At 42.7% G+C, this 23,118-nt stretch overlaps 3 protein-coding genes across 4 annotated transcripts; 2 read left to right on the forward strand and 1 right to left on the reverse strand.

The window, feature by feature from the left end:
* The first annotated feature begins 480 nt into the window (after positions 1 to 480).
* Positions 481 to 8,805, forward strand: wdr21 (WD repeat domain 21). Of its 2 annotated transcripts, XM_071903024.2 has the most exons (13): positions 481 to 908; positions 1,090 to 1,238; positions 2,079 to 2,236; positions 2,596 to 2,678; positions 3,328 to 3,430; positions 4,058 to 4,201; positions 4,563 to 4,612; positions 5,054 to 5,133; positions 5,556 to 5,648; positions 6,199 to 6,296; positions 6,542 to 6,718; positions 7,495 to 7,609; positions 7,973 to 8,760. In XM_071903024.2, exons 1-13 carry the CDS (start codon positions 814 to 816, stop codon positions 8,203 to 8,205), a joined length of 1,578 nt encoding a protein of 525 aa, XP_071759125.1. In that variant the 5' UTR covers positions 481 to 813; the 3' UTR covers positions 8,206 to 8,760. The 2 variants fall into 2 exon arrangements, with proteins under 2 accessions (XP_071759125.1, XP_078145937.1); XM_078289811.1 differs by lacking the exons at positions 481 to 908; positions 1,090 to 1,238 and having other exon boundaries at positions 2,181 to 2,236; positions 2,596 to 2,674; positions 7,973 to 8,805.
* A 72-nt stretch (positions 8,806 to 8,877) lies between these two features.
* On the reverse strand, positions 8,878 to 16,807 carry zfyve1 (zinc finger, FYVE domain containing 1). The gene is made up of 12 exons (XM_071902849.2): positions 16,189 to 16,807; positions 15,846 to 16,089; positions 15,386 to 15,646; positions 15,035 to 15,249; positions 14,576 to 14,682; positions 13,742 to 13,850; positions 13,551 to 13,648; positions 13,084 to 13,201; positions 12,619 to 12,789; positions 11,536 to 11,716; positions 11,246 to 11,362; positions 8,878 to 10,748 (listed from the first exon to the last, which is right to left on the reverse strand). The coding sequence occupies exons 1-12, from the start codon at positions 16,675 to 16,677 to the stop codon at positions 10,516 to 10,518; spliced, it is 2,343 nt and encodes a 780-aa protein (XP_071758950.1). The 5' UTR covers positions 16,678 to 16,807; the 3' UTR covers positions 8,878 to 10,515.
* An 841-nt stretch (positions 16,808 to 17,648) lies between these two features.
* pigh (phosphatidylinositol glycan anchor biosynthesis, class H) lies at positions 17,649 to 20,322 on the forward strand. Its single transcript, XM_071907491.2, has 4 exons — positions 17,649 to 18,200; positions 18,838 to 19,047; positions 19,196 to 19,279; positions 19,455 to 20,322. The coding sequence occupies exons 1-4, from the start codon at positions 18,024 to 18,026 to the stop codon at positions 19,524 to 19,526; spliced, it is 543 nt and encodes a 180-aa protein (XP_071763592.1). The 5' UTR covers positions 17,649 to 18,023; the 3' UTR covers positions 19,527 to 20,322.
* The last annotated feature ends 2,796 nt before the right edge of the window (positions 20,323 to 23,118 follow it).

Below are 23,118 nucleotides of genomic sequence, written 5' to 3' on the forward strand. Positions count from 1 at the left end.
AGGAAATAAATTCAAATTCTACTTTATTAAAGAGAAAACTACAGGTTTTGAAATTATTTAAAATACACCGTGACCTGTGTCAATATGGGGTGTGCTTTTCCAGGGTCTGTGATGAATAGTTGCTGATGGCCGTTTGGACAATGTGATCCACCAGCCTATAATGCAACAATTTCATTTTATTCATTGGAATTGAAAGAGGCTAAAATAAAATGCATTTGGTTTGTATTCGATAGTTATTTTGAGTGTGTATTTTGGTGTGTTTTGTCTGTTTTTCAATGAAAACTTTACCTTCCCGGTGAATCCAATGAAACAAATACAATTTCTATACCATATTTTGATGGCTTGGAAAAAATAATTCACTGGACAAAACAGCCAATGAATGGAACGATCAATGCCTGCAACGTCAGACATCATTGTGAACGGTCGACCAATGACATCTCTCAGAGGGCGGGACTTAATTAATCACGTGGCTCCAACATGGCAGGAACTTTGTGTACAGTATTTAGCTCATCGGGTATTTAACTGTAATGTTATGTAAAGAGTTTGGGAAGTATAGATAGTTTACCTCAGAAGGAAGCCGCGCTTATTAAAGCATTAAAAGGCGCTTTCAATTCTATCCAGTTTGAATGTTTAACAGGAATATCATCACTGTCGGGGAAGATGTCTAACGTTAGCACATGAATGCTAACGATAGCCAACTTGCTAGCTAAGAAAGTAAACACGCTGTATCGTTGTATCGCCGTGTTTCATAAACACACAAGTGAATGACAAAGTGCTGTCAGGATCATTTACTTTGGGGCCCAAACACCAGGGATGAAGAAGTGGAACTGGAAAGAGGGGCAGCGACCGCGCAGGCGCCACGGATGGTACAGAGGTAACAGGCACAGATCAACACAGGAAGAACACCGGTGAGTTAAAGTTAGTGATGAATTTGATCACTAATGCAAGTCATATGTAATTTACAACGAATGCAAACTAAATTGCCTTTACGTTATGCATGATTAAATTAGTTTGTAACTGTTTGTAACGTCAGCAAAATGCCATTCGTCCTTATGTTGATATTGAAGAATGCTTTATTTCCATCCACAGGTATGGACATAATGAAGCAGGGCCATCCTTTAGAGGCTCTCAGAGGAGCTATGAAGACCAGTCCTCCTCTTCCTCCTCATCTTCATCTTCCTCCTCCTCCTCCTCCTCCTCCTCCTCCTCCTCTTCTAAGGCCAGCAGTGCTGCACCTGGTCAGTACCACACAAGGCAATCACACTGCCGCTCTCCCATATCACTTTAGTTATTGTAGAATATCTCATTTAAATATGTCTGAAGACTGTAAGTGTAGTATCATCTGGTGGGATACTGTTCTCTCTGGTGTCAAGGATTACCTAGGTTCTTTCTTTGTTTACCTTTCCATAGTTTCCCTTCCTGTTCATAAGGGAGTGTCAACGAACTGCATTTCTTTACTATCTCAAGATAGTTTAACCATAGACAACTTTTCTGTGGTAGAAGATCATCTATGGTCATCTATAGTTTAACCATAGATGACCTACCGCAGAAAAGTTGTAGGAACAGTGACGGTAAGACAGAATCATGATACAGTATATTTCACTAGGCTCTGTATTAATGTGAAGCTAAAATATGTAAAGGGATTTTAAGGAGGCTGGCCTGTTTCAATATTAGTTGCCTTTTAGTTATTTTTCCAGTGGCTAAATATAAAATCCAAGTAGATACTTGCGTCCTTGTGGAGAAAGTCCTTCCCACGTTGTCTTGGATGGAATGAACGTCTCATGGAAGTGAGCACAGTGAAGTTACAGTTTGAGGTTTGACGTTGTACACGATCAATTAAGACACACAACTTTTCACTTTGCCATCCCTTTGAACCAGCTCTGTTCTAGACGATAGATATATGTGTAGATTTTATATAGATTATAGCACTGTAAACAGGATAGTTGGATGTACTTTAAATTGCCAGAAAAAGAGGCATGCATACTCCATTTGTCCACCTGTTATGCCCTTGTTCACACTCCGACCAATTTACCGTCTTTAACACATTCAGTGAACCCTGTCTGCTGTCCCATTGCCAGAGCTGCCAGGGTTCTACTTTGATCCAGAGAAAAACCGTTATTTCCGCCTGTTGCCGGGACACAACAACTGTAACCCGCTGACCAAAGAGCAGCTGCAGGAGAAAGAAAGGGAGAAACAGAGATCCAGGATGCTCACAGAGGATGAGAAGCCCAGGAAAGTAAGTCTGCTGTGGGGGGAAATCTCTAACCTTCTCTAGCTCTTAGCATTGTAATGTTGTACTTTATATTTGTAATGTTTTAGGTTGCTTGCAATAATGAAACTCACAAATAGACTTTTTCCTACTGTTGGTGTACACTTCTGGCAAGTCAGTCTAGATAAAAAAGATAAAAAATTTTAATTGTCCTTGAAATTGAAAGCTGATTAGGTCACGGATTAGTCATTAGATTGGATTGGATATTTAGTCCAGTAGGTTTGGTTGCCAAATAGAATGAACACATAAATGATCACTGCCTTGATAGAGACTGTGCTGAAGCATTTTTTATTGATATGATGCAACTTGTATCACCTGCTTAACAGAAAGCACCAAGAGCAGGACTGAACACATCTCTACTGCTGCAGAAAAGACACCTTGGCCTGTTACCTGGGAACTCCTACTGTAGGTACTGTATCAATGCTGTGTGTGTGCACACACATGGACGCACACACAGCTGTACTTCTAGTACCCTAATTACTTCTAATAATTTATTTGGATACCCACAGCTGTAATACATTACAGAAAATGACCCAAGTGGAACAAAGTCCTAAAATAATGCTAATCAGTTCTATATGAGGAGAGTTCATTTTCTTTCATTGTGTAGCCCAACTGGCACTTAGCAGTAATAATAGTGGTAATAAATTATTAAGTGGTTTTCAAAACAGTCATAAAATGCTTTGCAGTAAAAGGAAAACAGAAACATTGGGGAACACAGGGGAAATATGACATTTTAGGAACAGTAAAGGTATGGGCTGAAACCTGTGCCGCTTGACAATTGAATTTGAATTATGGGAATTTAATTGGCACATAATTGCTACAGTTACCAAACAAAATAATGGGAAGAAGTCAAGAAGGCAGACAAAATAATATTAGAGCTGGACTCGGGGGTCTGTTGTGGCGTGGGGCTCATTTTTGTGTTTCGTCACATGGTGTGGGATATTATGTCGTGATAGTGCTGTCTGTCTGTCTGTGTGTAGATAAAATGTAATTAATGTGTAATTGTAAAAGTGCCAGCAGTGCTAGCCAGTGTTACCATGGTTACTGTGTGTCTCCAGGTTGGTCCATGAGGTGAAGGTGAGCGGAATGAGACGCCACAAACTGGAGATCCAGAGCAGCGACAACAGCAACCCCGACACAGACAACTTCAGACTCATAGTGGTGAGTGCACACACACACACACACTAGGGCTTCACGATGTTGACACAAAAAATCATATTGTGATACGCTGAATATTGCAGTTGTAATACGTGTGGTCACAGGTTTTTCTACATCATTTTGTTTTCAGGAGTTAGAAAAACACAATTTTGTGTTATAAAATGGTGGCTAATCTTCAATTTGAATATTATGAAAGATCTTCTCCAATTTGCAAGTTGATTTATGGCCCAGAGATTCTGCACAAAACCAAAGAACATTGTTTAGGGACTGTCTGAAACACTTTTCCCTCTGGGAAAAAACGTAATTCTTATAATTTGGATATTTCAGTAGTCAGTATTGCAATTTCAGTTGCTTTTTGTTAATTGTGCAACCCTAACACACACATACACACACACACATACACACACACACACACACACACACACACACACAGAGGCTTATTCATATACACTACCAGCAACACTGTAATAAACAATTTAGGATTTACAGTAGGTCAGAAGCAGATTTGCTGAAGCACATACACAGCAAAATGGAGTATGTACAATTTTGAACTTTTTTCTAACATATTTGCTGATGTTCACAACATCTTTCTGCTCCATCCTCCTCCCACACCTTCCTCGTCTTCCCCAGGGGGACTCGGCGTGCGAGCGAGTGTTCACGGTCAACGATGTCTCTCATGGAGGCTGCAAGTACGGCATCATGCACTTCAGCGGCTGCAGCAAGGGCTCTCTGTCTGTGGAAATGTGTGACAACCTCTATTTTACAAACCGCAAGGTGGGAAGGGGTTGCAGGAGCCGGGGGCGCCGACCATGAATTTGTACACACCTTTTGTAGTTGAATTTAACCTGTGTTCTACCCTTTGCATCTGTCTTGTGGATGTGTACACCTCTTTAATTCAGTTAAATGTTCTATTTTTATACATTAATTAAAAATTTAGGTTGTCCCTCATATGCTGAGTGGGTTCCATGACCTCAGAGCCCATGAAGCCCATTCAATTCTCATCGTATATTTCCAAAAATGGCAAAATCTATCACTTTTTCTCAACTCCTGAACATTTTAATTTTGGAAATATGTGGTTTCATCCAACATCAGTGCATTTTTACACCTCTGTTCTGGTTAAATGTCTGTGTTTCAGGTGAACTCCATCTGCTGGGCCTCAGTCAACCACCCAGACTCTCACGTGTTGTATCCTTCTTATATTCTTAAACTCTTGTAGAGTTTTGAGCTTGTCCATTTGTCTCACAGCTCAAGTGCTGCTTTGGTTCAGCGGTTAATTCGACGACTTATCATTCCATCTCATAGAGCACTGCATACATGAATTATTCCTGTATTTCAGACACGATGTTAAAAACATCAGGAAGGCTGCCAGACCACTTGGGACGTCCCTTTACAGTTCTTCCTGATGTTTTCAACAGAAAGGATCCGCTATTAACAGTGTGGACAGTGAAGTGTGTTTTTATTGCTCAACGTGCCAGGCACTAAAAGTTAAAAATGTCCCATCTCTGTCAAAAGTGCAGTGCTTCAGATGGATTTCCTAATGTCACACAGCCAAAGCAGTAGCCATAACTTTTTCTTTCCACAAGCATCTGCTGCCTTTTATTTTCCTTGATTGAGCCCCTCTGTCAGGCTGTGTCTGGTGGGAATGGCAGACACTCCTGGCTGCGTCAGTTTACTGCCTGCTTCCCTCTTCAGCAACTCCAACCCTGGTAAGATTAAATAGAATAGTGTTTTTTCTCAGGTTACTCACACTACTTTAGACTATATTGGCCTACTGTATCGTATTTCAGCCAACTTAGGTTGCAGGGACTTACGTCAAGGCTTTGGCAACATAGCTTTTGAAAGCAATTTTGCCAGAATAGAAAATTAGAACATTCTGACCCTCATTAATCTATGACCTCTCACTAGGTTCCAACCCAGAAAAAAAGGACTACATCTATAATATATGCATGTGTGCAGTCTCTTCATACATATATCTGATGACCAGAAAGCACGCATTTTATGTCTACATTGATTTGTTTTCCTCCCCTTTTTAACTTTATCTGTCTCTAACACATTCTACCACTCTTCACCCACTCTCTACCCGCCTTCCTCCTCTCTCATCTTTGCTCTGGTGTCCTCTCCTCCTCAGACCAGCCAGGGATGCTGTGTAGCTTTAAGATATCCACAGCCTGGTCCTGTGCTTGGTGTCTCAACCCCCAGGCAGACAAGACCTTCAGCACAGGTCAGTCACATCATCACCATTTTACTGCTACTCATAATCAAATCAGGGGTGTCACTGGTTTCTGTAGAAGCTTAGGGTGATCAAGTTGCTAGTGGGGTGAGTTTTGCATGGCGATGGGGTGTTGAACACTCTAAAATCATCTTTATGGGCTAACAAGGCTACTGTAACACGGTTTGAAACCAAATCCAAGACTCGATTAGAAGTTATTCAAAAGCTACTGGCACAGAAAAGAAGTAAATATTTTAATAGCCAACATGGGGTTCGAATTTGCTTTGGGTCATAAAGGCTACATGGTCGGCTTAAAAGTTTAATATGTAGGGAAAACTCTTAGGATATTTTAATAGCAGTGTTTAAATGGATTACACAGTTCGGTCGTTTCTGACCATACAGAATGGAGTAAAATAAGGATAGAGTATAGAAAATAGAAACCAGACTGGCCAGCTGGCTACAGGCTCATGTTATACTTGGTTACAAACCAAAATATTTGTACGTTTCCTTTCCACAAAGTTCTAAAACTAAAATATGTGTGTGTGCTTGCATGTGTTGGCAGGCCTGTCTCGTAGGGTAATACTGAAGGATGCAGAGACGGGCCGAACGCAGACGTACAGCGTGAGCAGCGATGTCTTGGCACAGCAGTTTGCCCTTAGGGTGAGTTGTATGATGCATTAAACTGATTTAAGCATGTTTGCGTAAGAAATGGAAAATAGCAAGGAAGGAAAAATGTATCATTGATTTAAAGAAGTGAGCTCATCTCATCTACAGTTTCCACTCACTTATGTTATTCAAGAAGATGAACTACATGAACACATGAATGTAGTATTGCCACTAATACTGTATGCTTAAAACCTTCTTTCTCTTTACTCCTCACTCTCTTCCCTCTCTCTTCCCCCCAGGCCCCTGTGCTGTTTAACGGTTGCCGATCGGGGGAAATATTCAGCATTGACCTGCGGCAGCGCGGCCGCAGGGACCACAGCTGGAAGGCCAGCCGCTTCCACCAGGAATCGGCCATCACCTCCGTACGCATCCTGCAGGATGAGAACTACCTGCTGGCTGCTGACATGCTGGGCCAGGTCAGATGCTTGGCTTTAAAGCAAGATTTTTTTACACAATGGGTCACAGACCTATGCCTAGTGTGACAAAGCACTAGTATGTTTAATGTGCTTGGGTCCCGGGGTGAGGCTAATGTCCTCAATTTGGGTCTCATGGGAAATATTTGGCAGCCACTACTTAAATGTTAGCCACTTTTTCACAGCAGGGCCAAGTGGGGTTTTTGGGACCAGAGCCAACTCAATGTTTTTAATATTGCACAATGTATTTGAGGCTATATTCTACAGGGGAAAGATAAGTGAGATAATAATTAGCCATAGGATAGGATAGTGCATTATTGATCCTGAGGGGAAAATGCAGCATCACAGCAGCTAGGGCATGTAAGGACAGTACACTAAGAATAATAAACAAATTATAGAAGAGTAATAAAAATAATAATAGTATATATTGGTATTGCTGTTGAGCCCTTATCATTTGCAACTTTAGCTGACCAAAATCATATTGACCCTTTACATTTTACTATCTCAAGCCAAATGTACATTATACTTAGCAGCCATTGACCCAAAATGCCCTGATATGACCTAGTAGTTTGCACTGACCCAACCAAAGAGTGCTCTCAATGGAATCTAGGGTCTCTAAACTTTCTCAGCACAGGACCCAAATAAGAAATATAGTCTCATCCTGGGACCCTTATAAAGACATATACTCATGTGGGTGCTGTTGTTATTACATTGACTTCACTCATCCATCCTGAAATGGAAACATTTGTGTGGTTTTTTTTTTCCTTTTTTGTGTGCAGATCAAGTTGTGGGACGTGCGAGTGACGAAGGCAGTGCAGGAGTACAAAGGGCATCATAATGAGCACGCCTACCTTCCCATCCACGTCAATGAGCCTGAGGGGCTGCTGTTAGCAGGTAGGAGTAGACAACACATGCTGTACCTACATACTGACTACTGAGCACCATTTTGATTTTTAAACTACCTTACATACTTATGTCAACACAAGCCCCAACACACCATCATACAGTTACACACCACACATAAAAACACAGACACAATGCTCAGGGATAGTTCAGAGATAGTTTCAGAGATTGTGTGTGTTATGTGACTATGTGTGCTCCCACTGGCCTAGGATTGATTCCCACCAAAGCTCCTCTCCCCGCTTTCCTGATCTCGTAATGAAATATACAAAAAAATACCACGCAACACAGACACACACACCTTACACAACATCTTCTCATCTTCCTCCTTCTCGCCCTCTCTCTCTCCTCCTCCAGTGGGCCAGGATTGCTACACAAGGCTGTGGAGCCTAAAGGACGGCTCCCTGCTGAGGACCATCCCATCACCGCACCCGGCCGCAAAGGACCTGATCCCCAGCGTGGTCTTCTCCTCCCAACTGGGCGGCCGCAGGGGGCTTCCCGGCCTGCTCATGGCTGTCAAACACGACCTGTACTACTTCCCATATAACACCGACTACCAGGAAGGAGGGGAGCAGCAGGCGGGCTACTAGGGGAAGACGGCACCTAGCCTGAGCTGCGTTCAGTGAGAGGAACAGTACTGATTATTTGGTAATGTCATACATAGCAGAGCTGACATGCTTCCTCTTATGTTTCAAAAGATGGATGCCGTACTCTCCTGCTGAATGTATCCACAGTCTTGTATTCAGAGACTGAGCTGAAAACAAGGCTTCAGCTTCTAGATACTGCACACACACACTGCAATTCAAAGGGCTAGGCTAGCTAAAGAGATGTGACTATTCTTAACCCAAGAGCCAATATATGCAGTACATTTCCAAGAGTTTGTACTGAACGTGTAATTAGGAGGAAAACAGTGTTGTCCTCAAGAAAGTCACACTGAAGACTCAGGAGAATGAGATCATTTTATATGCAGACTTGTTGGTGCCAACGGGAAATGAGTGCTACATGCATGAGTGAACACAATTACTACAGTTAGATCTTGTCTACTGTATTTTGTCCAAAAGAAGTGCAATTACTTAAGACTTGATTAACTTGACTTTTTAGGATGGTGCTCATCTAGATTTTAAAAGGAAGATACTGTGTTTATTAGTCAATGCAACTTTTTGTAATTGTTGAATGGTGAAGATTATATTCTAAAAAATACATTAAAAACCATTGACTTTGTGACATTGTGGTTTGTTTTTGAAAGATACACACACAGATCATTGAGTTTCTGCAGTTTATTACATGAGCATACATGAACAAAAAGGTATTGATCTGTTCAGTCTGATATCTGTATTCTTTTAGCTTTGCTCTCTGAGACAGGAACAGTGATGATGAGAGAGTTCACTGATCAAGGTCAAAGGTCATTATTCCAGCTTATTTGTTTACATCCTGATTAAACCAACTCTCCCAGTCAGTTACTGGACAAAATACCTGGTTGCCTTCACTGCAGTCAGATTTCACAATGCCCTGGATAGGTGTTCAGCACAAAGCCCAACTGCACCCTATGATATATTAACCAAATAATTGTCAAGTCAGTTACGTGGCACGATGCAACTATCAATTATTCTGTGCAGTCTTGTTGCAATAAAGGCAACCTGGAACATCGCCGACTTGGCGCTGCAGCTCATTAAGTGATCCTAGCTAGCTAGCTACACAGCCTGAGTTGACGGAGTAAGGATTATCTCCTTATTATCTCCTGTTTTGAGGGGCCAGCCTCAAAGATGTTTTTTCTGTACCGTATTACTACTGTGAGCCAGCCACTCATTAAAAGCAGTTCCTGTTGCATTTCATTCCATTGCAGTCAGATTATGTCTTGTTGATAGAATTAGTAGTTTGACATTTTAAAAACAAAAGAGGCAATTTAAAAATGTCTTTTCCCTATTATAGTAAACGTTTTCCATATATATATTCTATATAAAATTAAACAGTCAATATGGACAGCATTATTAAGGCTATTCTATCATCATCTGCCCCTTCAAATGCACATACAACCACAAGGGGTCAAGGGATTATGCAGGTAGTTATTACTATTAAGTAATATAACATGGAATGCATCTTGGTGCTGCAGTACATCAGTGGCTTCTGATTCTTCTCATCCACTTGAAGCCAAAGACAGTGACAGGAAAGCTAAAGCTTGCAGGGCTGAAGCAGAGGAAAACTACTGTAGATCCATGACAAAATGGATCAAAATGAATTGTGGCGGATCATTTTGCAAGTTTTCCATCGTTTCCAAGTCCTCTAAAGCCATTCCTAAATATCTAGGCCGTCATGCATAAAGAATCTTAGAATAAAAGCGCTCACCTGAGATCGGGATATGACGCTCAATCAGTACTCGTATTATTAGAAGCTTTACGCATATAGTCCCAGACTACAAAAGGTTTTAATAGTACTAGTGTGTCACACCGGGATGGATTGTCAAAGGAGTTCAGGTTTGATGTGCATCAATACAAACAGATTTCATAGGATCAAAGGGATTACATAGAAATTAACCCGAGCTCAACTGTAATCAAGCGTATACGATACTCACTTTCATAACACCATTCTGAGTTGTTATATCTCTCCTTCCTTCTGGATATATCAGTCTCACTCTGACTGTTATTCTTCACAGTCTAAAATGTAGGTGTATTAAAGTGAAATAGCATAAAGGGACTGAGTTGACGTGAGGACGGCGTCAAAAAAAAAAAAAAAAAAAAAGGAGTCCAACCCACCACAGGCAGTCTAGTGGCAGCCAGGAAATGCCAATCAAAAACAACACTGGACTGAAGCGCTTTAGCCAGAGACAAGGGGTCAAAATGGTTCCAGTTCCTGTAGAGGCTGGCTTCCCGGACTGTCCCGCTGCGATCCCCCTCCTCGTCCTGCTAGAGCTCCCCCGGTTTCTGGCCGCAGCCGCTGCAGACCCTCACCGGGTGGTCCCAGCCTCGGGAGGGCACGGCGCGGCGCTCGGGGGAGCAGTCGTCGCACACGCCCTGGCCGCAGGCGCGACAGTGGTGGATGGAGAGACGCGGGGAGAACTCCCTCTGGCAGTCACAGCAGGAGTGGATGTCCTGATCCGGGACCCAGTAGGCCGGGCGCGCTGCGTCCTTCACCAAGCCTGGGAGTCAGCAGAGGTTATCGATGAGTGAGTGAGTCTGACTTACGGAGCAATTTGTGATTTCTAAAATTAGGGGAACTATAGAGAACTAGTAAACAACCATAGGTAACACTTAAAGTCCCCATGAATTAACCCTCCTATTACTTTTACTTCCTGGAAAACAGAGTAACAATCCCGCCCCTCCGCCCCTCCCATCAAATAAAACTGCCTTTCTCTGCTTGACAGATATTCAATTGGTTTACTGGTTGGAAATACATCAAATCAAAGAAGGAATGATGCCGTTTCATGGGGTCTTGAAGTTAGCATGAAGTGCGATGTGAACCCCTCCTAAATATCACTACCCAATTATTTTTACCTCTGTATGGCATTAATATCCACTTGACAGGACTGGTTTCAGTGTTCCCCACTCTCCTTGCTTCTAGTGGTAATGGCTTGAGCAATAGTGCTCTCTATCTGCATTATTTTGTCTATTGCGTCTTACTGAAGCCAAAGCTCACCGAGAGGGATGTCGATGGCGCCGACTACAGCTCCTAGAGTGTTCTGGACGGCCTCCCCAACCTTCCTGGCTATCAGGGTGCCTCCCTCCTCCTCCTCCAAGGCAGCATCCAGCAACTCTAGAACAGGGAAACATGCACACATAAAGTCAGGCATTTATGTTTCATACCCAGAACACAGAAACAGATATCTACAGACAGACAGAAGCATCTAAAAGTATGTAAATGTGTCTCAATACAATGGCTTCAATGTGTTAGAATAAAAAAGCTGATGCAAGGACTAATTTGCATACCGGTCGGGATCCCCCTGTTGTGGAAGCATGCATCGCAGACTCTGACGGGGGCCAGACCCCAGCCCCTCTCCGGGACCGGACGGGTCTTGGAGGAGCAGGCGTCACAGAAGCCTTCCCCACAGGCACGGCAGTGGTGCTTCGTGTCGTTGGGCTGGAACTCTTCCCCACATGTATGGCATTTCTACAACACACACATGAAGAGGACACATGGCATGAGAGTACTGCCAACTGTCATACTGTGGACATAAAGCGTGCATGTTGCAAATCGCTGTCGCCATGTGAAAACCCTGTAACTCTTGGTGATTTTCATGTTTTCACTTAAATGATTACATGGCCTTCTATAGGTTGAGACAATTCTACCATCCCTAGACTTAAAAAACCCTTTCAAACCCTCAAAAAGGCATGGTAGGCGAGCTAAAAATTAGGCTGCTTTTTTAGCTCCTGAAAAGTATACATTTTGGAGATACAAGGTTTTCACTCAACAGCGATGAAATACAAAATGTCTGTGGGAACATTCTGTAGAATCTAAAGGCAGCATAGAGTAGAGTCAGCATTCCACATCTTCAAACTCTATCCATGTAGGAGCCATATGCAAAGCTTGACTACTGAGTACCAACCAATCTAGACACCCATTTGCAGGCATCACTAGTGGCCTCTTGTGGGCAAAGCCTCTAGAAGCCCTGAAGCCCTACTGCTTAATGGAAATATGTTCTCTCTGTCAACCATCTGTCCTCTTTCCCCCTCACCACTGCTGCATTTGAGCAACCAATGCATGTTTCTCTTTAGTGTTTTAAAATGCTGCATCATTGCTATCAATTGTCAGAGCTATCTGAGTTTCACTGTGCTCTGTATACCAAGGTCTTTCTATGTAGAAAGTTGAGTTTTATCGAAATGAACAGCACAGGACTCTACAACACATTAGTTGCTCTAGGTAACTAGTTCAACTCATGATTTTTTTTTTTCCAGCTTTCTTTCTTTCCTTGGTGTTTGGCTCTGAAAAAGAATTCTACTCTCCGTGTTGGTCCCACAAACACTGATTTTCCACCTTGTGATGAAATTGTTCCATCAGTTCTAGTTATATACCAGGATAAGGGAGTTGGGTTTCCAGTAGGCTGGAGCGATCTGGTCAGTTAGCCAGGAGGTGACTGCTTTAGCAGGCTTGACGCTGAGCTCAGACACGGACTGGGAAATGTAGTTCACTCCATCCAGCAACCTCTGGGCTGCATTGTTGTTGTCTTTCAGAAAACCATCACACTGAAAGGAAGGCAAGAGAAAGAGAGAGCAGGCATTTTGAATTGCGAACAGCCATTAACAAAGACAGCATTAATAGCCTTGCTAGCTGTCCTGCATGACTAAGACATTTTTCCATCCATACTCAGCACTGATGACCAAATATGCTTTTATCAGCATTTTAACATACTAACAAGCTAACAGAATCACACACTAGGAATACACCAATTCCACTTAAAGCCTTTGAAGTCTTGGCTTGGAATTTTCTTTAAATCGATTTAAGTGAACCTCATTTAGGCTGTCCCAGTGTGGCCTTACCCCGGGCCAGATGTGCTGGATCTCAGTTCTGACCACTGTGTCCACTGGGTCCTGATTTCCATACCAGTACTGCCTGCTTCTGTAGATCACTGCACAGTTGGGACACTCGATCACATACCTGGACAAACACCAAATCATATCAATTCCAACATGATGGGACCAGATTACACTTGGTCTTAGAGGTGTTTACATTACAAAGGGAAACTCATGCTATCTTCTTCTATGTAAAGAATATTACCTTACATTTGTTATAGCACTTTCTCTTGTTCCAAGTTTATTCATTCCTTCGGGATGAATAAAGTTTTACTATCTATCTAAATGAGCAGTTTAACAGCCAGTGGGCGAGTTAACAAGGGGGTGAGATGACAAGAACACTGATGTTTTCCCTCGCATTTATTGTTAACAAAGGGGATGAATGTAATCATTTGTGTTAAGAGGGAGGCCATTTCTGTGGCAGCTGCACTCACCCAGACCAGGCGTAGATGGCCAGGCCAAACCAAGGCGAGTCAGATGAGGCCGTTGTCTTGGGAACCACTATTACCTCCTTCCCTCCCTCATAGCAGGCCTGAGAAGTCCAGCACAGATACTCAGAACCACGTCAAGCATGTATTCTTCAAAGTATGGGTGTGTGTGTGTGTGTGTGTGTGTCTGTACTTACCTTGCAGGTGTAGATGCGGTTGTCGTACTGTGCGGAGTAGCGGCAGCGATGTTTGGCTTCATGGTCGATCCCTTCCTTTAGGTGATTCATGCTCTTCTTACAGCCTGAACTGAAAGTGGGAGCACACCAAGTTAGCAGAGGCCAGAATTTATTTGGTTACAGTTCAGGGATATTCAAGGGTTTGATCCTTTTTCAACTTGCATTACCAATTACAACTCCCAATATAGGTGTGCTACTTCATTATTTAATAATAATAATTATAATGTCATACTTTATTGATCCCCAAAGGGAAATTTTAAAACATTACCAGTGTAAAAATACAATGTTTTATAGCCTCAAGACAAATATAGACTTATGTTTAGCTGTCATATACTCTTATAGTCTTTGTATCAAAAGCTCAGTCAATCAAATTCAGTGAAAATATGCCTTCCGTCCATGAATAAAAACATAAATGAAAGTGACTGTTGGGAAATTGCTGCAGCTGCAGACTGAGGCTTTACTTCAGCTAAGCCACTGAGAACATTACAGTAACAGGGCCAGTGAGTGGACCATAGAGGAATTAATGGGCACTACACAGTGGTGTATGGTGGCAAGCTCCTTCATTAAACCTCAGATGGCTGCCATAGCATTTTTATGATAATGCTTGTTGTTACACATAGAATGTTAAGTTAACTGATACCTTTTTTGTAACGTCACATCAGATCTTTCAGTTTCATGCACCAAATGAATATTCATTTCCGTGCCCATTCTATCCATTCCAGTGCTGTCAAGTGCACATTCAGTGATTTTGTGAGTGAACCGCGGGTGTTGTATAGTGATGAAAGAGACACGCACCCACAGCTGAGGCAGATGCTGGAGCAGGTAAAGTATTCATCTGGGAAGAAAGAGTTACTGGTCAGGTGTTCATCTGCAATCTCCCCGCTGAAGCGCTCACTCAGCGCCTGAGAGGGAGAGCGAGAGGAAGAGAGAGAGAGAGAGAGAGAGAGAGAGAGAGAGAGAGAGAGAGAGAGGGAGAGAGAGAGAGAGAGAGAGAGAGAGAGAGAGAGAGAGAGAGAGAGAGTCAGCAAAGCTCATTGTAAGTCAGCTAAATGCCTAAAATGTTAACAAATACATATGTATGCGCACGCACAAACACACACACAAACCTATTCTCTCTCCGACACATTACAAAAGGTCAAGACACATGACTATATGAGGGTCTCTGATAAGCATTCGTATTCTTACAAACACAAGCATCACAGAAAGTCAACAAAACAATTTCATGTTCAGCCTGCACCCCCACCTCCTTCCTACCTGCAGAGCCTTATAGATGACACTGGCTGAGCGTGGTGAACGGGTGGTGTTGTTATCCAGCTGCTGCTCCAGGCTGCGCAGCAGACCGCTGAAGTCTGTAGGAGGGTTGTAGGTCCGAGTCCCGCGGTACTGGATGGAGCTGAAAGCTTCCGGAAATAGACCCAACTTCCTGAAACGCTCCTGGAGCAGACGCTCGGCCGACTCGGATGGTTTGTCTAGGGAGGGAGAATAATAAGAGAGTAATAATAGAGAGTATCTTTGAACAATCTTATGTCAATCTTGCTCACTGAATTCGTACAGAGATAAAGTAGCATAAAAATAGCATCATAAGTGACTGATCGTCTGATGTACCAGATCCTAGTAGTTTGGTGTGGACTGTCTCATGGAAGATGATCACCGCAGGGCCCAGAGTGGACAACGGGACGTCCAGACCGCAGCGGGTCGTGGTCGCCTTCAGCTCCCTTGTGAAGTGCTTCAGGTAGGCGTCTGACGCATCACCGAGGAACTTGAAGAGGTCGTCATGGAGACGGTCGGCGTGGGTTCGGTAGATGACCAGGTCGGAGATAGCCAGGACCTTGAGGAGCAGCCGGGTTCGCTGGCCCTGGTTGGCTCCTGATGACCAGTGAAAGAGAGGAACGAATGCGTATGCCTGCTAATTCGACTGAAGTGTCTGCTTCACATAAATTCATAATTGTAAAAAACAAGCAATATCATGTTTCTGATAACAACCTCCCACTCTCCTGGGCTACATGATATGCTTTTGAACAAATATAGCATGATAATGGTAACTGATCCATTGTTTGAGCCTTACCAGCCCCCAGCAGTCCCTCCGTATCGATGACTACCACCCAGTGTATAGGGTCCATGGCTGCCCACACGCCCACTGTGCAGGACTCCTGGGTGGGGGAGGTCTTGAACACTTCCCTCCCAAGGAAAAAGGTATGGTTGAGGGTGTGGGACTTTCCCTCGCCAGTGTTCCCAAAGATGGAGACCACCTTGAGGAGCTCATCTGGCCTGCAGCCCAGTCTGCTCACAAAGTCGTCCTCACCCTTCAGCTGAGAGCACAGCAGGAAGCAACACACAACACTTTCATCATCATAAAACAGTGATCATATTCAAGAGGTTCTCACAAAACATTTTCTCAGACACCTTACCTGCATCTCCTCCTTGTCGTCCACCAAGAGGAAGCTGCACACCTTCTCCAGCTTGGCTTTCAGGGTCTCCATCTCTGTCTCCCCAGCTGCCACACCACTCTCCTGGGCAGCTTTGGCTGGAGGGTAAGGGGTCAGAGGGTGCTTTCTCTTGTTCACCCCGCTGTGGGTGCGCTTCTGGCAGTCCAAACACAGGTTGATCTTGCATCCCTGGCAGCGCACCACAGCTCTCAGTCGCCCGCCGTTGACCGGGCAGCTGGTGTCTCCTTTACAGGAGTCACAGAAAGGAACGTGACCCGGAGCGATCCGGACGCGGTCGTGGTTCCTCATCCGCTCCTGGCGATGGAGCTCCAGCTCACAGCGGACACACTGCAGGCTGCCACATTCATCACATTCAAACGCAGCCTCATCTGAGCCCCCACAGGCGTAGCTCTCCTGACACACTAGGACCGTATTCATTCCTTTATCTACAGATGGACCTTGACCGCTCATCTCAAACCTGACAGGTCGAGGTGATGCCCTTGTTGTTGATAACAAGTTGCAACTGAGGCTGTGAGTATTTCTGGAAGTAGACTAGGATTGCAAAAGTAAAGTAGTGCAAGAAACTAGGTTATGGCACAGTTTAGCAATCACTATAAAGATGTGATGCAAGTATTTTTTTTTCCAATGCTCCAAAAAGCCACTAACTCCTTTACAGTATTATGAAATGGTCAGCTAAGCACTTTGACAGAATGTGCCTGACCTGTAAATTAGGATACTGTTGTCTGTAGTACAGCAAGACAGTCCAGGCAGCAATTTTAAACATACATTTCCAGACATGTATTTACTTTATGTATTGCCAAAACAGCTCGCTAGCTAACGTTAGCTGCCCAGCATCTCTTGTCTTATATATCTGTCTTATATTAACGTTATACAGTTCAGCTGGCGATGCCAAGTTGTTAGTTAAAAGTAGCCTGACATGCTCGTCATTATGCCTAAACACGATTAGAAACTCGATAACACTTCAATTACTATAAATACACGAAGGGACACACTCCTGAAAAACAAACAAACAACCTTCATTAAAATTGACCTAGTGGCTAACAGTCCGGCGGACGACGGCTATTTCTAAATCTGAAACTGCTGCTTCAGCAAACAATAAGCCACTATCTAAAGTCGGACATATACACTATCTAACGCCATACCGTGTGCTACCACAGATAATGTTAGTTACAAACTTGGTTGAGCTGTTTTGTATCAGATCCCTGTAGATGTTGTTGCTAGTTTACATCAGCTGATCGGCTTGTTTTTATCCAGAGGTCAAAAGTCATTAAAAATAACACAATGCATTCTGGGAAATGGAGGATTTGCCAGTCAGTGTTGTATGGAATAACCAGCACGAAATCAATATCTTCCACTATGTATAAAATATTTATTTTATTTTTGTAGTATTCACACTATGCCTAAAATTAGCTAGGTAACATTTCAATAAATGTAGTAGAGAAAATAATATCGATTGCCCACAATGCTTTGCACTTTCCAGCTGCTGTATGTGAAGCCAGATTTTGGCGTCAATTCTGTCCTACTTCTCCTGGAAATATTCAATATTTTGTGCTGTTTCCGTTTTTTTTCTCATTCTGGCTCTAACCGAAATAAATTAGTATCGTGTGGATGCATGTATATGTCCTTTTTTACTTCAGTTACGAAGCACAACTTGATATGCTGCTAACCTAGCCCGTTCATAGCTAGCCAACGTTAGCTAAATTGTAAGCTATCTCCAGTGTTCAACTCGTCTGTGCTTCAGTTCTTCTTCATCTCATTCTCCTTCTTGTCTCTGAGACGCCGGACTTGCCTTCATTATGGAAGATGAGAGTTTCACCGACATAAATGGCAAAGCCATATCTCTGGACTGTCAAAGTCACTCCAGCCTCTGCAGGGAGTTCACTGTCAGCTCCCCCAAAGTGTCCATCGGCAAGGTGATGGTGTTCACCTGCTCTGTCTGGCTTGTCGCTTACGCCGTGTTCTGCTTCACAGAGGTAAGGCAAATATCAACCAGATGCTGTAAGGGTTGTGATATGATCTAACCTGGAGTGGACTCTTTTTTCATGCAATAGCATACTCACCCTTTCCATGTTATTCTATTGACAGATGAACTGACAGTCCAGTGTGCCCATCACTTGCATAAATAATTTGTATCAGTATCCATCTAGTGAGTGATCATGAGTCATGTTACGCCTCCTGCATCTCTATAGCAGTCCATCATTTGTATGAGTGTGTCTACTGCACGTGATATTCCATTAACATCTGCAATACTCCTGTATTGCGTTTTTAAGTTGGTGCATGTTGTTGTTGCAAGTCACATCATGATTTTTACAGTAACACGTATTATTTTCATTATGTTAAACCAGACCGAGATATCTCAGATAGACATATTAGACAAAATATTGGCATGTATACACCTTATCCCTGCTTTTTGTGATGTGTAATTTAAAATTTCTCAGTTTTTATTGGTAGTAATCAGAACATCCTTTTGATTCACGTGTACAGGGATATTCATGAACAGGATACAATAATGCATATTAACATTTTACCCTGAACAAGGCATTAACCAAGATGTGACATTATCTGTATTACCATACATGTGCATATAAATGTGTTTTCCCCCTCTCGTAGAACACCGCTGTCCTGTCCAGCGCTATACTCATCACCCTGGTCGGAATGATCCTTCACATCCACTTTGTGAAGATAGACCACGAGTCTTTGCTCGTCATCGACTGCTTGGGTATCCAGTTGTCTTCCAGCTATGCCTCTGGCCGAGAGAACACCACTTTCATTGAGATGAGCAAGATCAAGGACATCGTCATCAATGAAGCTGTTTACATGGTAATTAAATATACCATGTATTGCCATTCTTCTCCTGGGCTTTCCATTGAATTGTCTGCATATGTATATTATTCATACTACATTTTTGTGTCAGTTTCTGCTTTTTAAGATGGGGAAAGGTTTAATGTTTAATGTCTTTTTATTACAGCAGCGAATCATCTATTACCTTTGCATATTGCTGAAGGACCCGTCAGACCCTAATGCAGTGTCAAGTGTCGTCCCATTGTTTCAGGTGAGGATGAATGTACTACTGTTAGAGGGCTTTAATGTTGTGCCTTTGTACCTGTAGTTTCTATCACCGAAACTGATTTGCTTTTGTCTCAGACCTTGTGCTGTTCTACCCCTTTCTCAAAACATGCATGTTTACAATAAGCTGTTTCTAACAAAGTCCTCTCTTCATCTTTCAGAGTTCAAAGCCAAGGCTGAACTGCTTGGTGAAAGTTTATAAAAGCTGCCAGGAGATTCTTTCCAAGTGCTGACGACGTGCTAAGCCAAGTCATACATGTAACAGTGTTTCTGGTCATGTGACGTGCATTCAGTATTTCCCTGTATAGTGGAAGAAAACAGATAAGCTGTTTTTTATTTTGGTACATCTCAATTTGATCTAATGCACTGTATATTTGTCTTGATTTCCTCAACACACCTGTATTAATACACAAAGATTTTGGGAATGTATTGTGTTGAGTACTAAATTGTTGAGTACTAAAAAATGCTGCCATGTTAACCAGAGGAAGATGAAGATGAATGTCATTCTGACTTTATGCTACACTTATGTTATACTGTGTTGTATGGTTACTTGAATAACTATCTTAGAAAAATCTGTTTAAACCTTTAAAGCTGATCCTTTTTACTGACCTTGTATTGCAAACTCTTAACAAGATGGAAATCACATTTAAGAATTTTGCTTTTTGATTTATTTATGCTGTTAGATTTTCATCTAGTGATCATGTCCGTTTCTGAACGTTTTAATCCCTATCCCCTGTCCCCCTCCTGTATTTTTGATAAATTATATTTGATATGCTATTGTAATACTCTTGAACATAACTTGATTGTTTGCTCTGATTGAGAGATAAATTGTCTGTCTCATCTTTTTGAGGAGCTTTACTTTCCATTCCCACTAGGGGGCAGCACCACATTGAGTCAAGCACACTGCAACCTCATTCAAAATTAGTTTATAAATCAGATTTAACTTCAGCTTTTCCTGGCCATCTGAACTGGTGTTGTCACAAGTGTCTCAGTCAGTGCTTGATATTTTATAGACACACAAGATGATGAGCTGTAAGGTGAAACATTAATTTCAATGTGATCTGTTTGGCTTCCAAATAAATGTGGTCATGGCTGAGGTTTGGAAAGCCCTTGGAGGTCAGTTGGTGGAGGTTATGCAAGGTTTTTTTTTCCAGGAAATATTTTCTTTCCAAATAGCCCTAAGCTGAGCAGGGATGGTTTCCTTTTGCCTTCTACACAGCCGCTGTATTGGCAAGAAGACCTGCATGCAATTTTTGCATAACGTCAAGATCATGATTCCATTACTTTCAGAGATAGCAAAGATAGAAATTAATAAACACTGCAGTTGTGGAGGTTTGACCACATAATTAATTTAGATATAAAGCTCTTACCCTAACTGTTTGTCTCACAATTGGTACTCTAATTATTAGTCATAAAGTATAATTAGGCATAAGTGCTTTTTTAATTTAATCTGTCTAGAATAACTGTGGCCAGTGGACATTTATTTATTAATGCAGTACATTTCACTAATAGAATATTGACCCATTACCTTCAAAAGGCAGAAAACTTATGAAAAGAAGGTCAATCTGTTTGTAGTGTTGAAGTGTTTTTGAGAATAACATCCACACCTTCCTCATTTCCATGCACTTCCTCAACTATATTTACCCTGATCTCTTCGCTGAGGCAGTTAGTCAGGTTTACCTGTGGTTTGTTTGAAAGGTCTTTCACTTTGTTGGGGACGAGTGATTTACAAGGCTTGCTTTCAGAAACGTTACTCAAAGTAACATCAGAGATGACAGAGTAATGGAAGCATGCTGGATCAGTTTCAAAATTAGGTTTGTTGCACAGGAGTAGCCCTATTGATAAGGCATCATCATAGGAGTACTGGTGTGGGATTTCTGATCAGTGTTCATATAAAGTGTTTCAGAATATAAATGATGATCTGACACTAGTTTCTCATTAAACTGTAAGGTTTACTCCTATTGTTAAGTATACAATTACTATAAAAACTATGATGCAAGATGTGAAGCTGGTCCCAGATTAATCCTCAAGTTCTTAGAAGCTTAGAAGGCCTGATAGCAACCTTTTGTGTTTTTTTATCCACAATCAATGCCAAGACCATGCATGGACATTTTGGAGAACAGGCACCTAAGCAAAGAAGTGAAGGGCGATCCCTCACCAGAAAGTTAGAGGGGAGAAGTCCCATTTTTGAGCAAAGTATGTCTTTTCAGGAACTCCCCACCCTTTTCTAAGTGGAGATGATGGTAAACAAGGAGGGTGCATTTAATAATTTGTGCTAAGAGAGGAAGGCATCCTTTTTCAAATTGCCCTGTAACCAATCTATGAAGAGATGAGTTTCTTCCCTCTGGTCGGTGTTTCCCCTCCAGCCCTATAGTTTCCCTCCATTCTAATTCCCCGATGACCATCTGCAGCTCCCGGTCGGGCCTGTGTGTGAACCCCGTGCTCCGCAGGCCAACAAAACAAGCAGAAGGGTGTGATTTTCACGGGGCGAAGCGTTACGCCGCTGTGAAGAGTGGCCCTCTGACAGGATAATGGCCCCTCCTGGAGGTGTGAAACAGCCAGGAACCAGGGCCAGAGGAGAAAACCTGGGAGTGACCGGCCCACACCTCAGGGCTTCTGAGCGGGCCTCATAAAGCAGCGAGCCCCCCTGAGCGTAAATCAGAGGGAGTGGAGGGGTTTGGCGGGGCAGAGACACAGGGGCTTTCTCATGCCAGAGGAAAGGATTGGTTCTGCAATGTTGATAATTACCCCTCTTTGTAATAAGGGTTCAAATTGCACATTAACTAGCAATGCGGTTCGCTTCATTAGGGTCTGTGGATGCTTTGGACTTACTTTGTAGTAAATGTCCTGTAAAAATGAATGAACTCTTCTTGCATAGCCTTTCATTATATGTGCGTGTCTTAAAGTTGATGTAGTTCTATTTGTTTTATGAAAAAGAATAGGTCTAAGTACTGTAAATCAGGCTTGTGGCGGATGGTGTTTTGGGTGCGAGAACCTCAGGCTTCAGTGGGAAAGGAAGGCTTGGAACCCCACTGAGCCGGGGAGTTGCCCCCTTACCACCTGCAGTGCACACACACACACACACACACACCACACAACCCCAATCATGATAGACGTTCCCTCTCTCTGACCCGAGCGTGTCACATTCACAGGCTATGAGATAAGCAGAGCAACACTCTGGTGGTAGCGGATGAAGTCACGTATCCATGTAACAGTCTCTGAGGTACAGGGAGAGGTCATACAAAATGATTATAAATACTGATAAGGATACAGAGATATAAATACAATACCAGACAACAGACTTGTCAGTTGGCAGAGAATAAAACACTGTCATACAATGCAGTGATGCTACGCTCAATTTGTTGATTGTGTCTTTTTGTTGCCCTTGTATTGTGTTCCTGGCTGACAGGTGCTGAGGGAAGAACGAGTCTTAGCATTGTTTGAAATGTGTCAGTTTATCCACTCTACCTGCTGGTCCAGGTGTAACCGGATTCCAGTTTGGATTTGAATCTCAAAAACTCCCTACCTGCCTCACTGATACCGTCAGAGGGAGGTAACCAGTCAGCTCTCGCTCTCTCTCTCTCGCTCTCGCTCTCTCTCTCTCTCTCTCTCTGTCATCAGAGCTTACCTTGGGGATTACAGTTGCCCCTCCTACTCACTAAAACTGCAGGAGGGCTTGCAGAATCATCTCTCTAACCACAGCATGTTTCTTTTTATTCTGTGCATTATTGTTTTCTCTATTTTCATCCAGCAGGCTTAGGCTGCTGGAGTTGCGGCAACAATATTGCAAAGTACAGGGAAACTGTTAAGTTAACAGTTAAGATT

The sequence above is a fragment of the Centroberyx gerrardi genome, chromosome 18 (genome assembly GCF_048128805.1).
Source record: "Centroberyx gerrardi isolate f3 chromosome 18, fCenGer3.hap1.cur.20231027, whole genome shotgun sequence".
Lineage (NCBI taxonomy): Eukaryota > Metazoa > Chordata > Actinopteri > Beryciformes > Berycidae > Centroberyx > Centroberyx gerrardi.

Excerpts from the sequence above, each read along its gene's own strand:
- wdr21 (XM_071903024.2), top strand. The coding sequence starts at position 814 with ATGAAGAAGTGGAACTGGAAAGAGGGGCAGCGACCGCGCAGGCGCCAC. Across the intron at positions 4,202-4,562 it reads TCTATTTTACAAACCGCAAG|GTGAACTCCATCTGCTGGGC; the intron begins GTGGGAAGGGGT and ends TCTGTGTTTCAG. Across the intron at positions 6,297-6,541 it reads CACAGCAGTTTGCCCTTAGG|GCCCCTGTGCTGTTTAACGG; the intron begins GTGAGTTGTATG and ends TCTTCCCCCCAG.
- zfyve1 (XM_071902849.2), bottom strand. The coding sequence starts at position 16,677 with ATGAGCGGTCAAGGTCCATCTGTAGATAAAGGAATGAATACGGTCCTA. Across the intron at positions 13,851-14,575 it reads AGCATCTGCCTCAGCTGTGG|TTCAGGCTGTAAGAAGAGCA; the intron begins GTGCGTGTCTCT and ends TCCCACTTTCAG. Across the intron at positions 12,790-13,083 it reads TCCAGCACATCTGGCCCGGG|TGTGATGGTTTTCTGAAAGA; the intron begins GTAAGGCCACAC and ends CCTTCCTTTCAG.
- pigh (XM_071907491.2), top strand. The coding sequence starts at position 18,024 with ATGGAAGATGAGAGTTTCACCGACATAAATGGCAAAGCCATATCTCTG. Across the intron at positions 19,048-19,195 it reads TCAATGAAGCTGTTTACATG|CAGCGAATCATCTATTACCT; the intron begins GTAATTAAATAT and ends TTTTTATTACAG. Across the intron at positions 19,280-19,454 it reads GTGTCGTCCCATTGTTTCAG|AGTTCAAAGCCAAGGCTGAA; the intron begins GTGAGGATGAAT and ends TTCATCTTTCAG.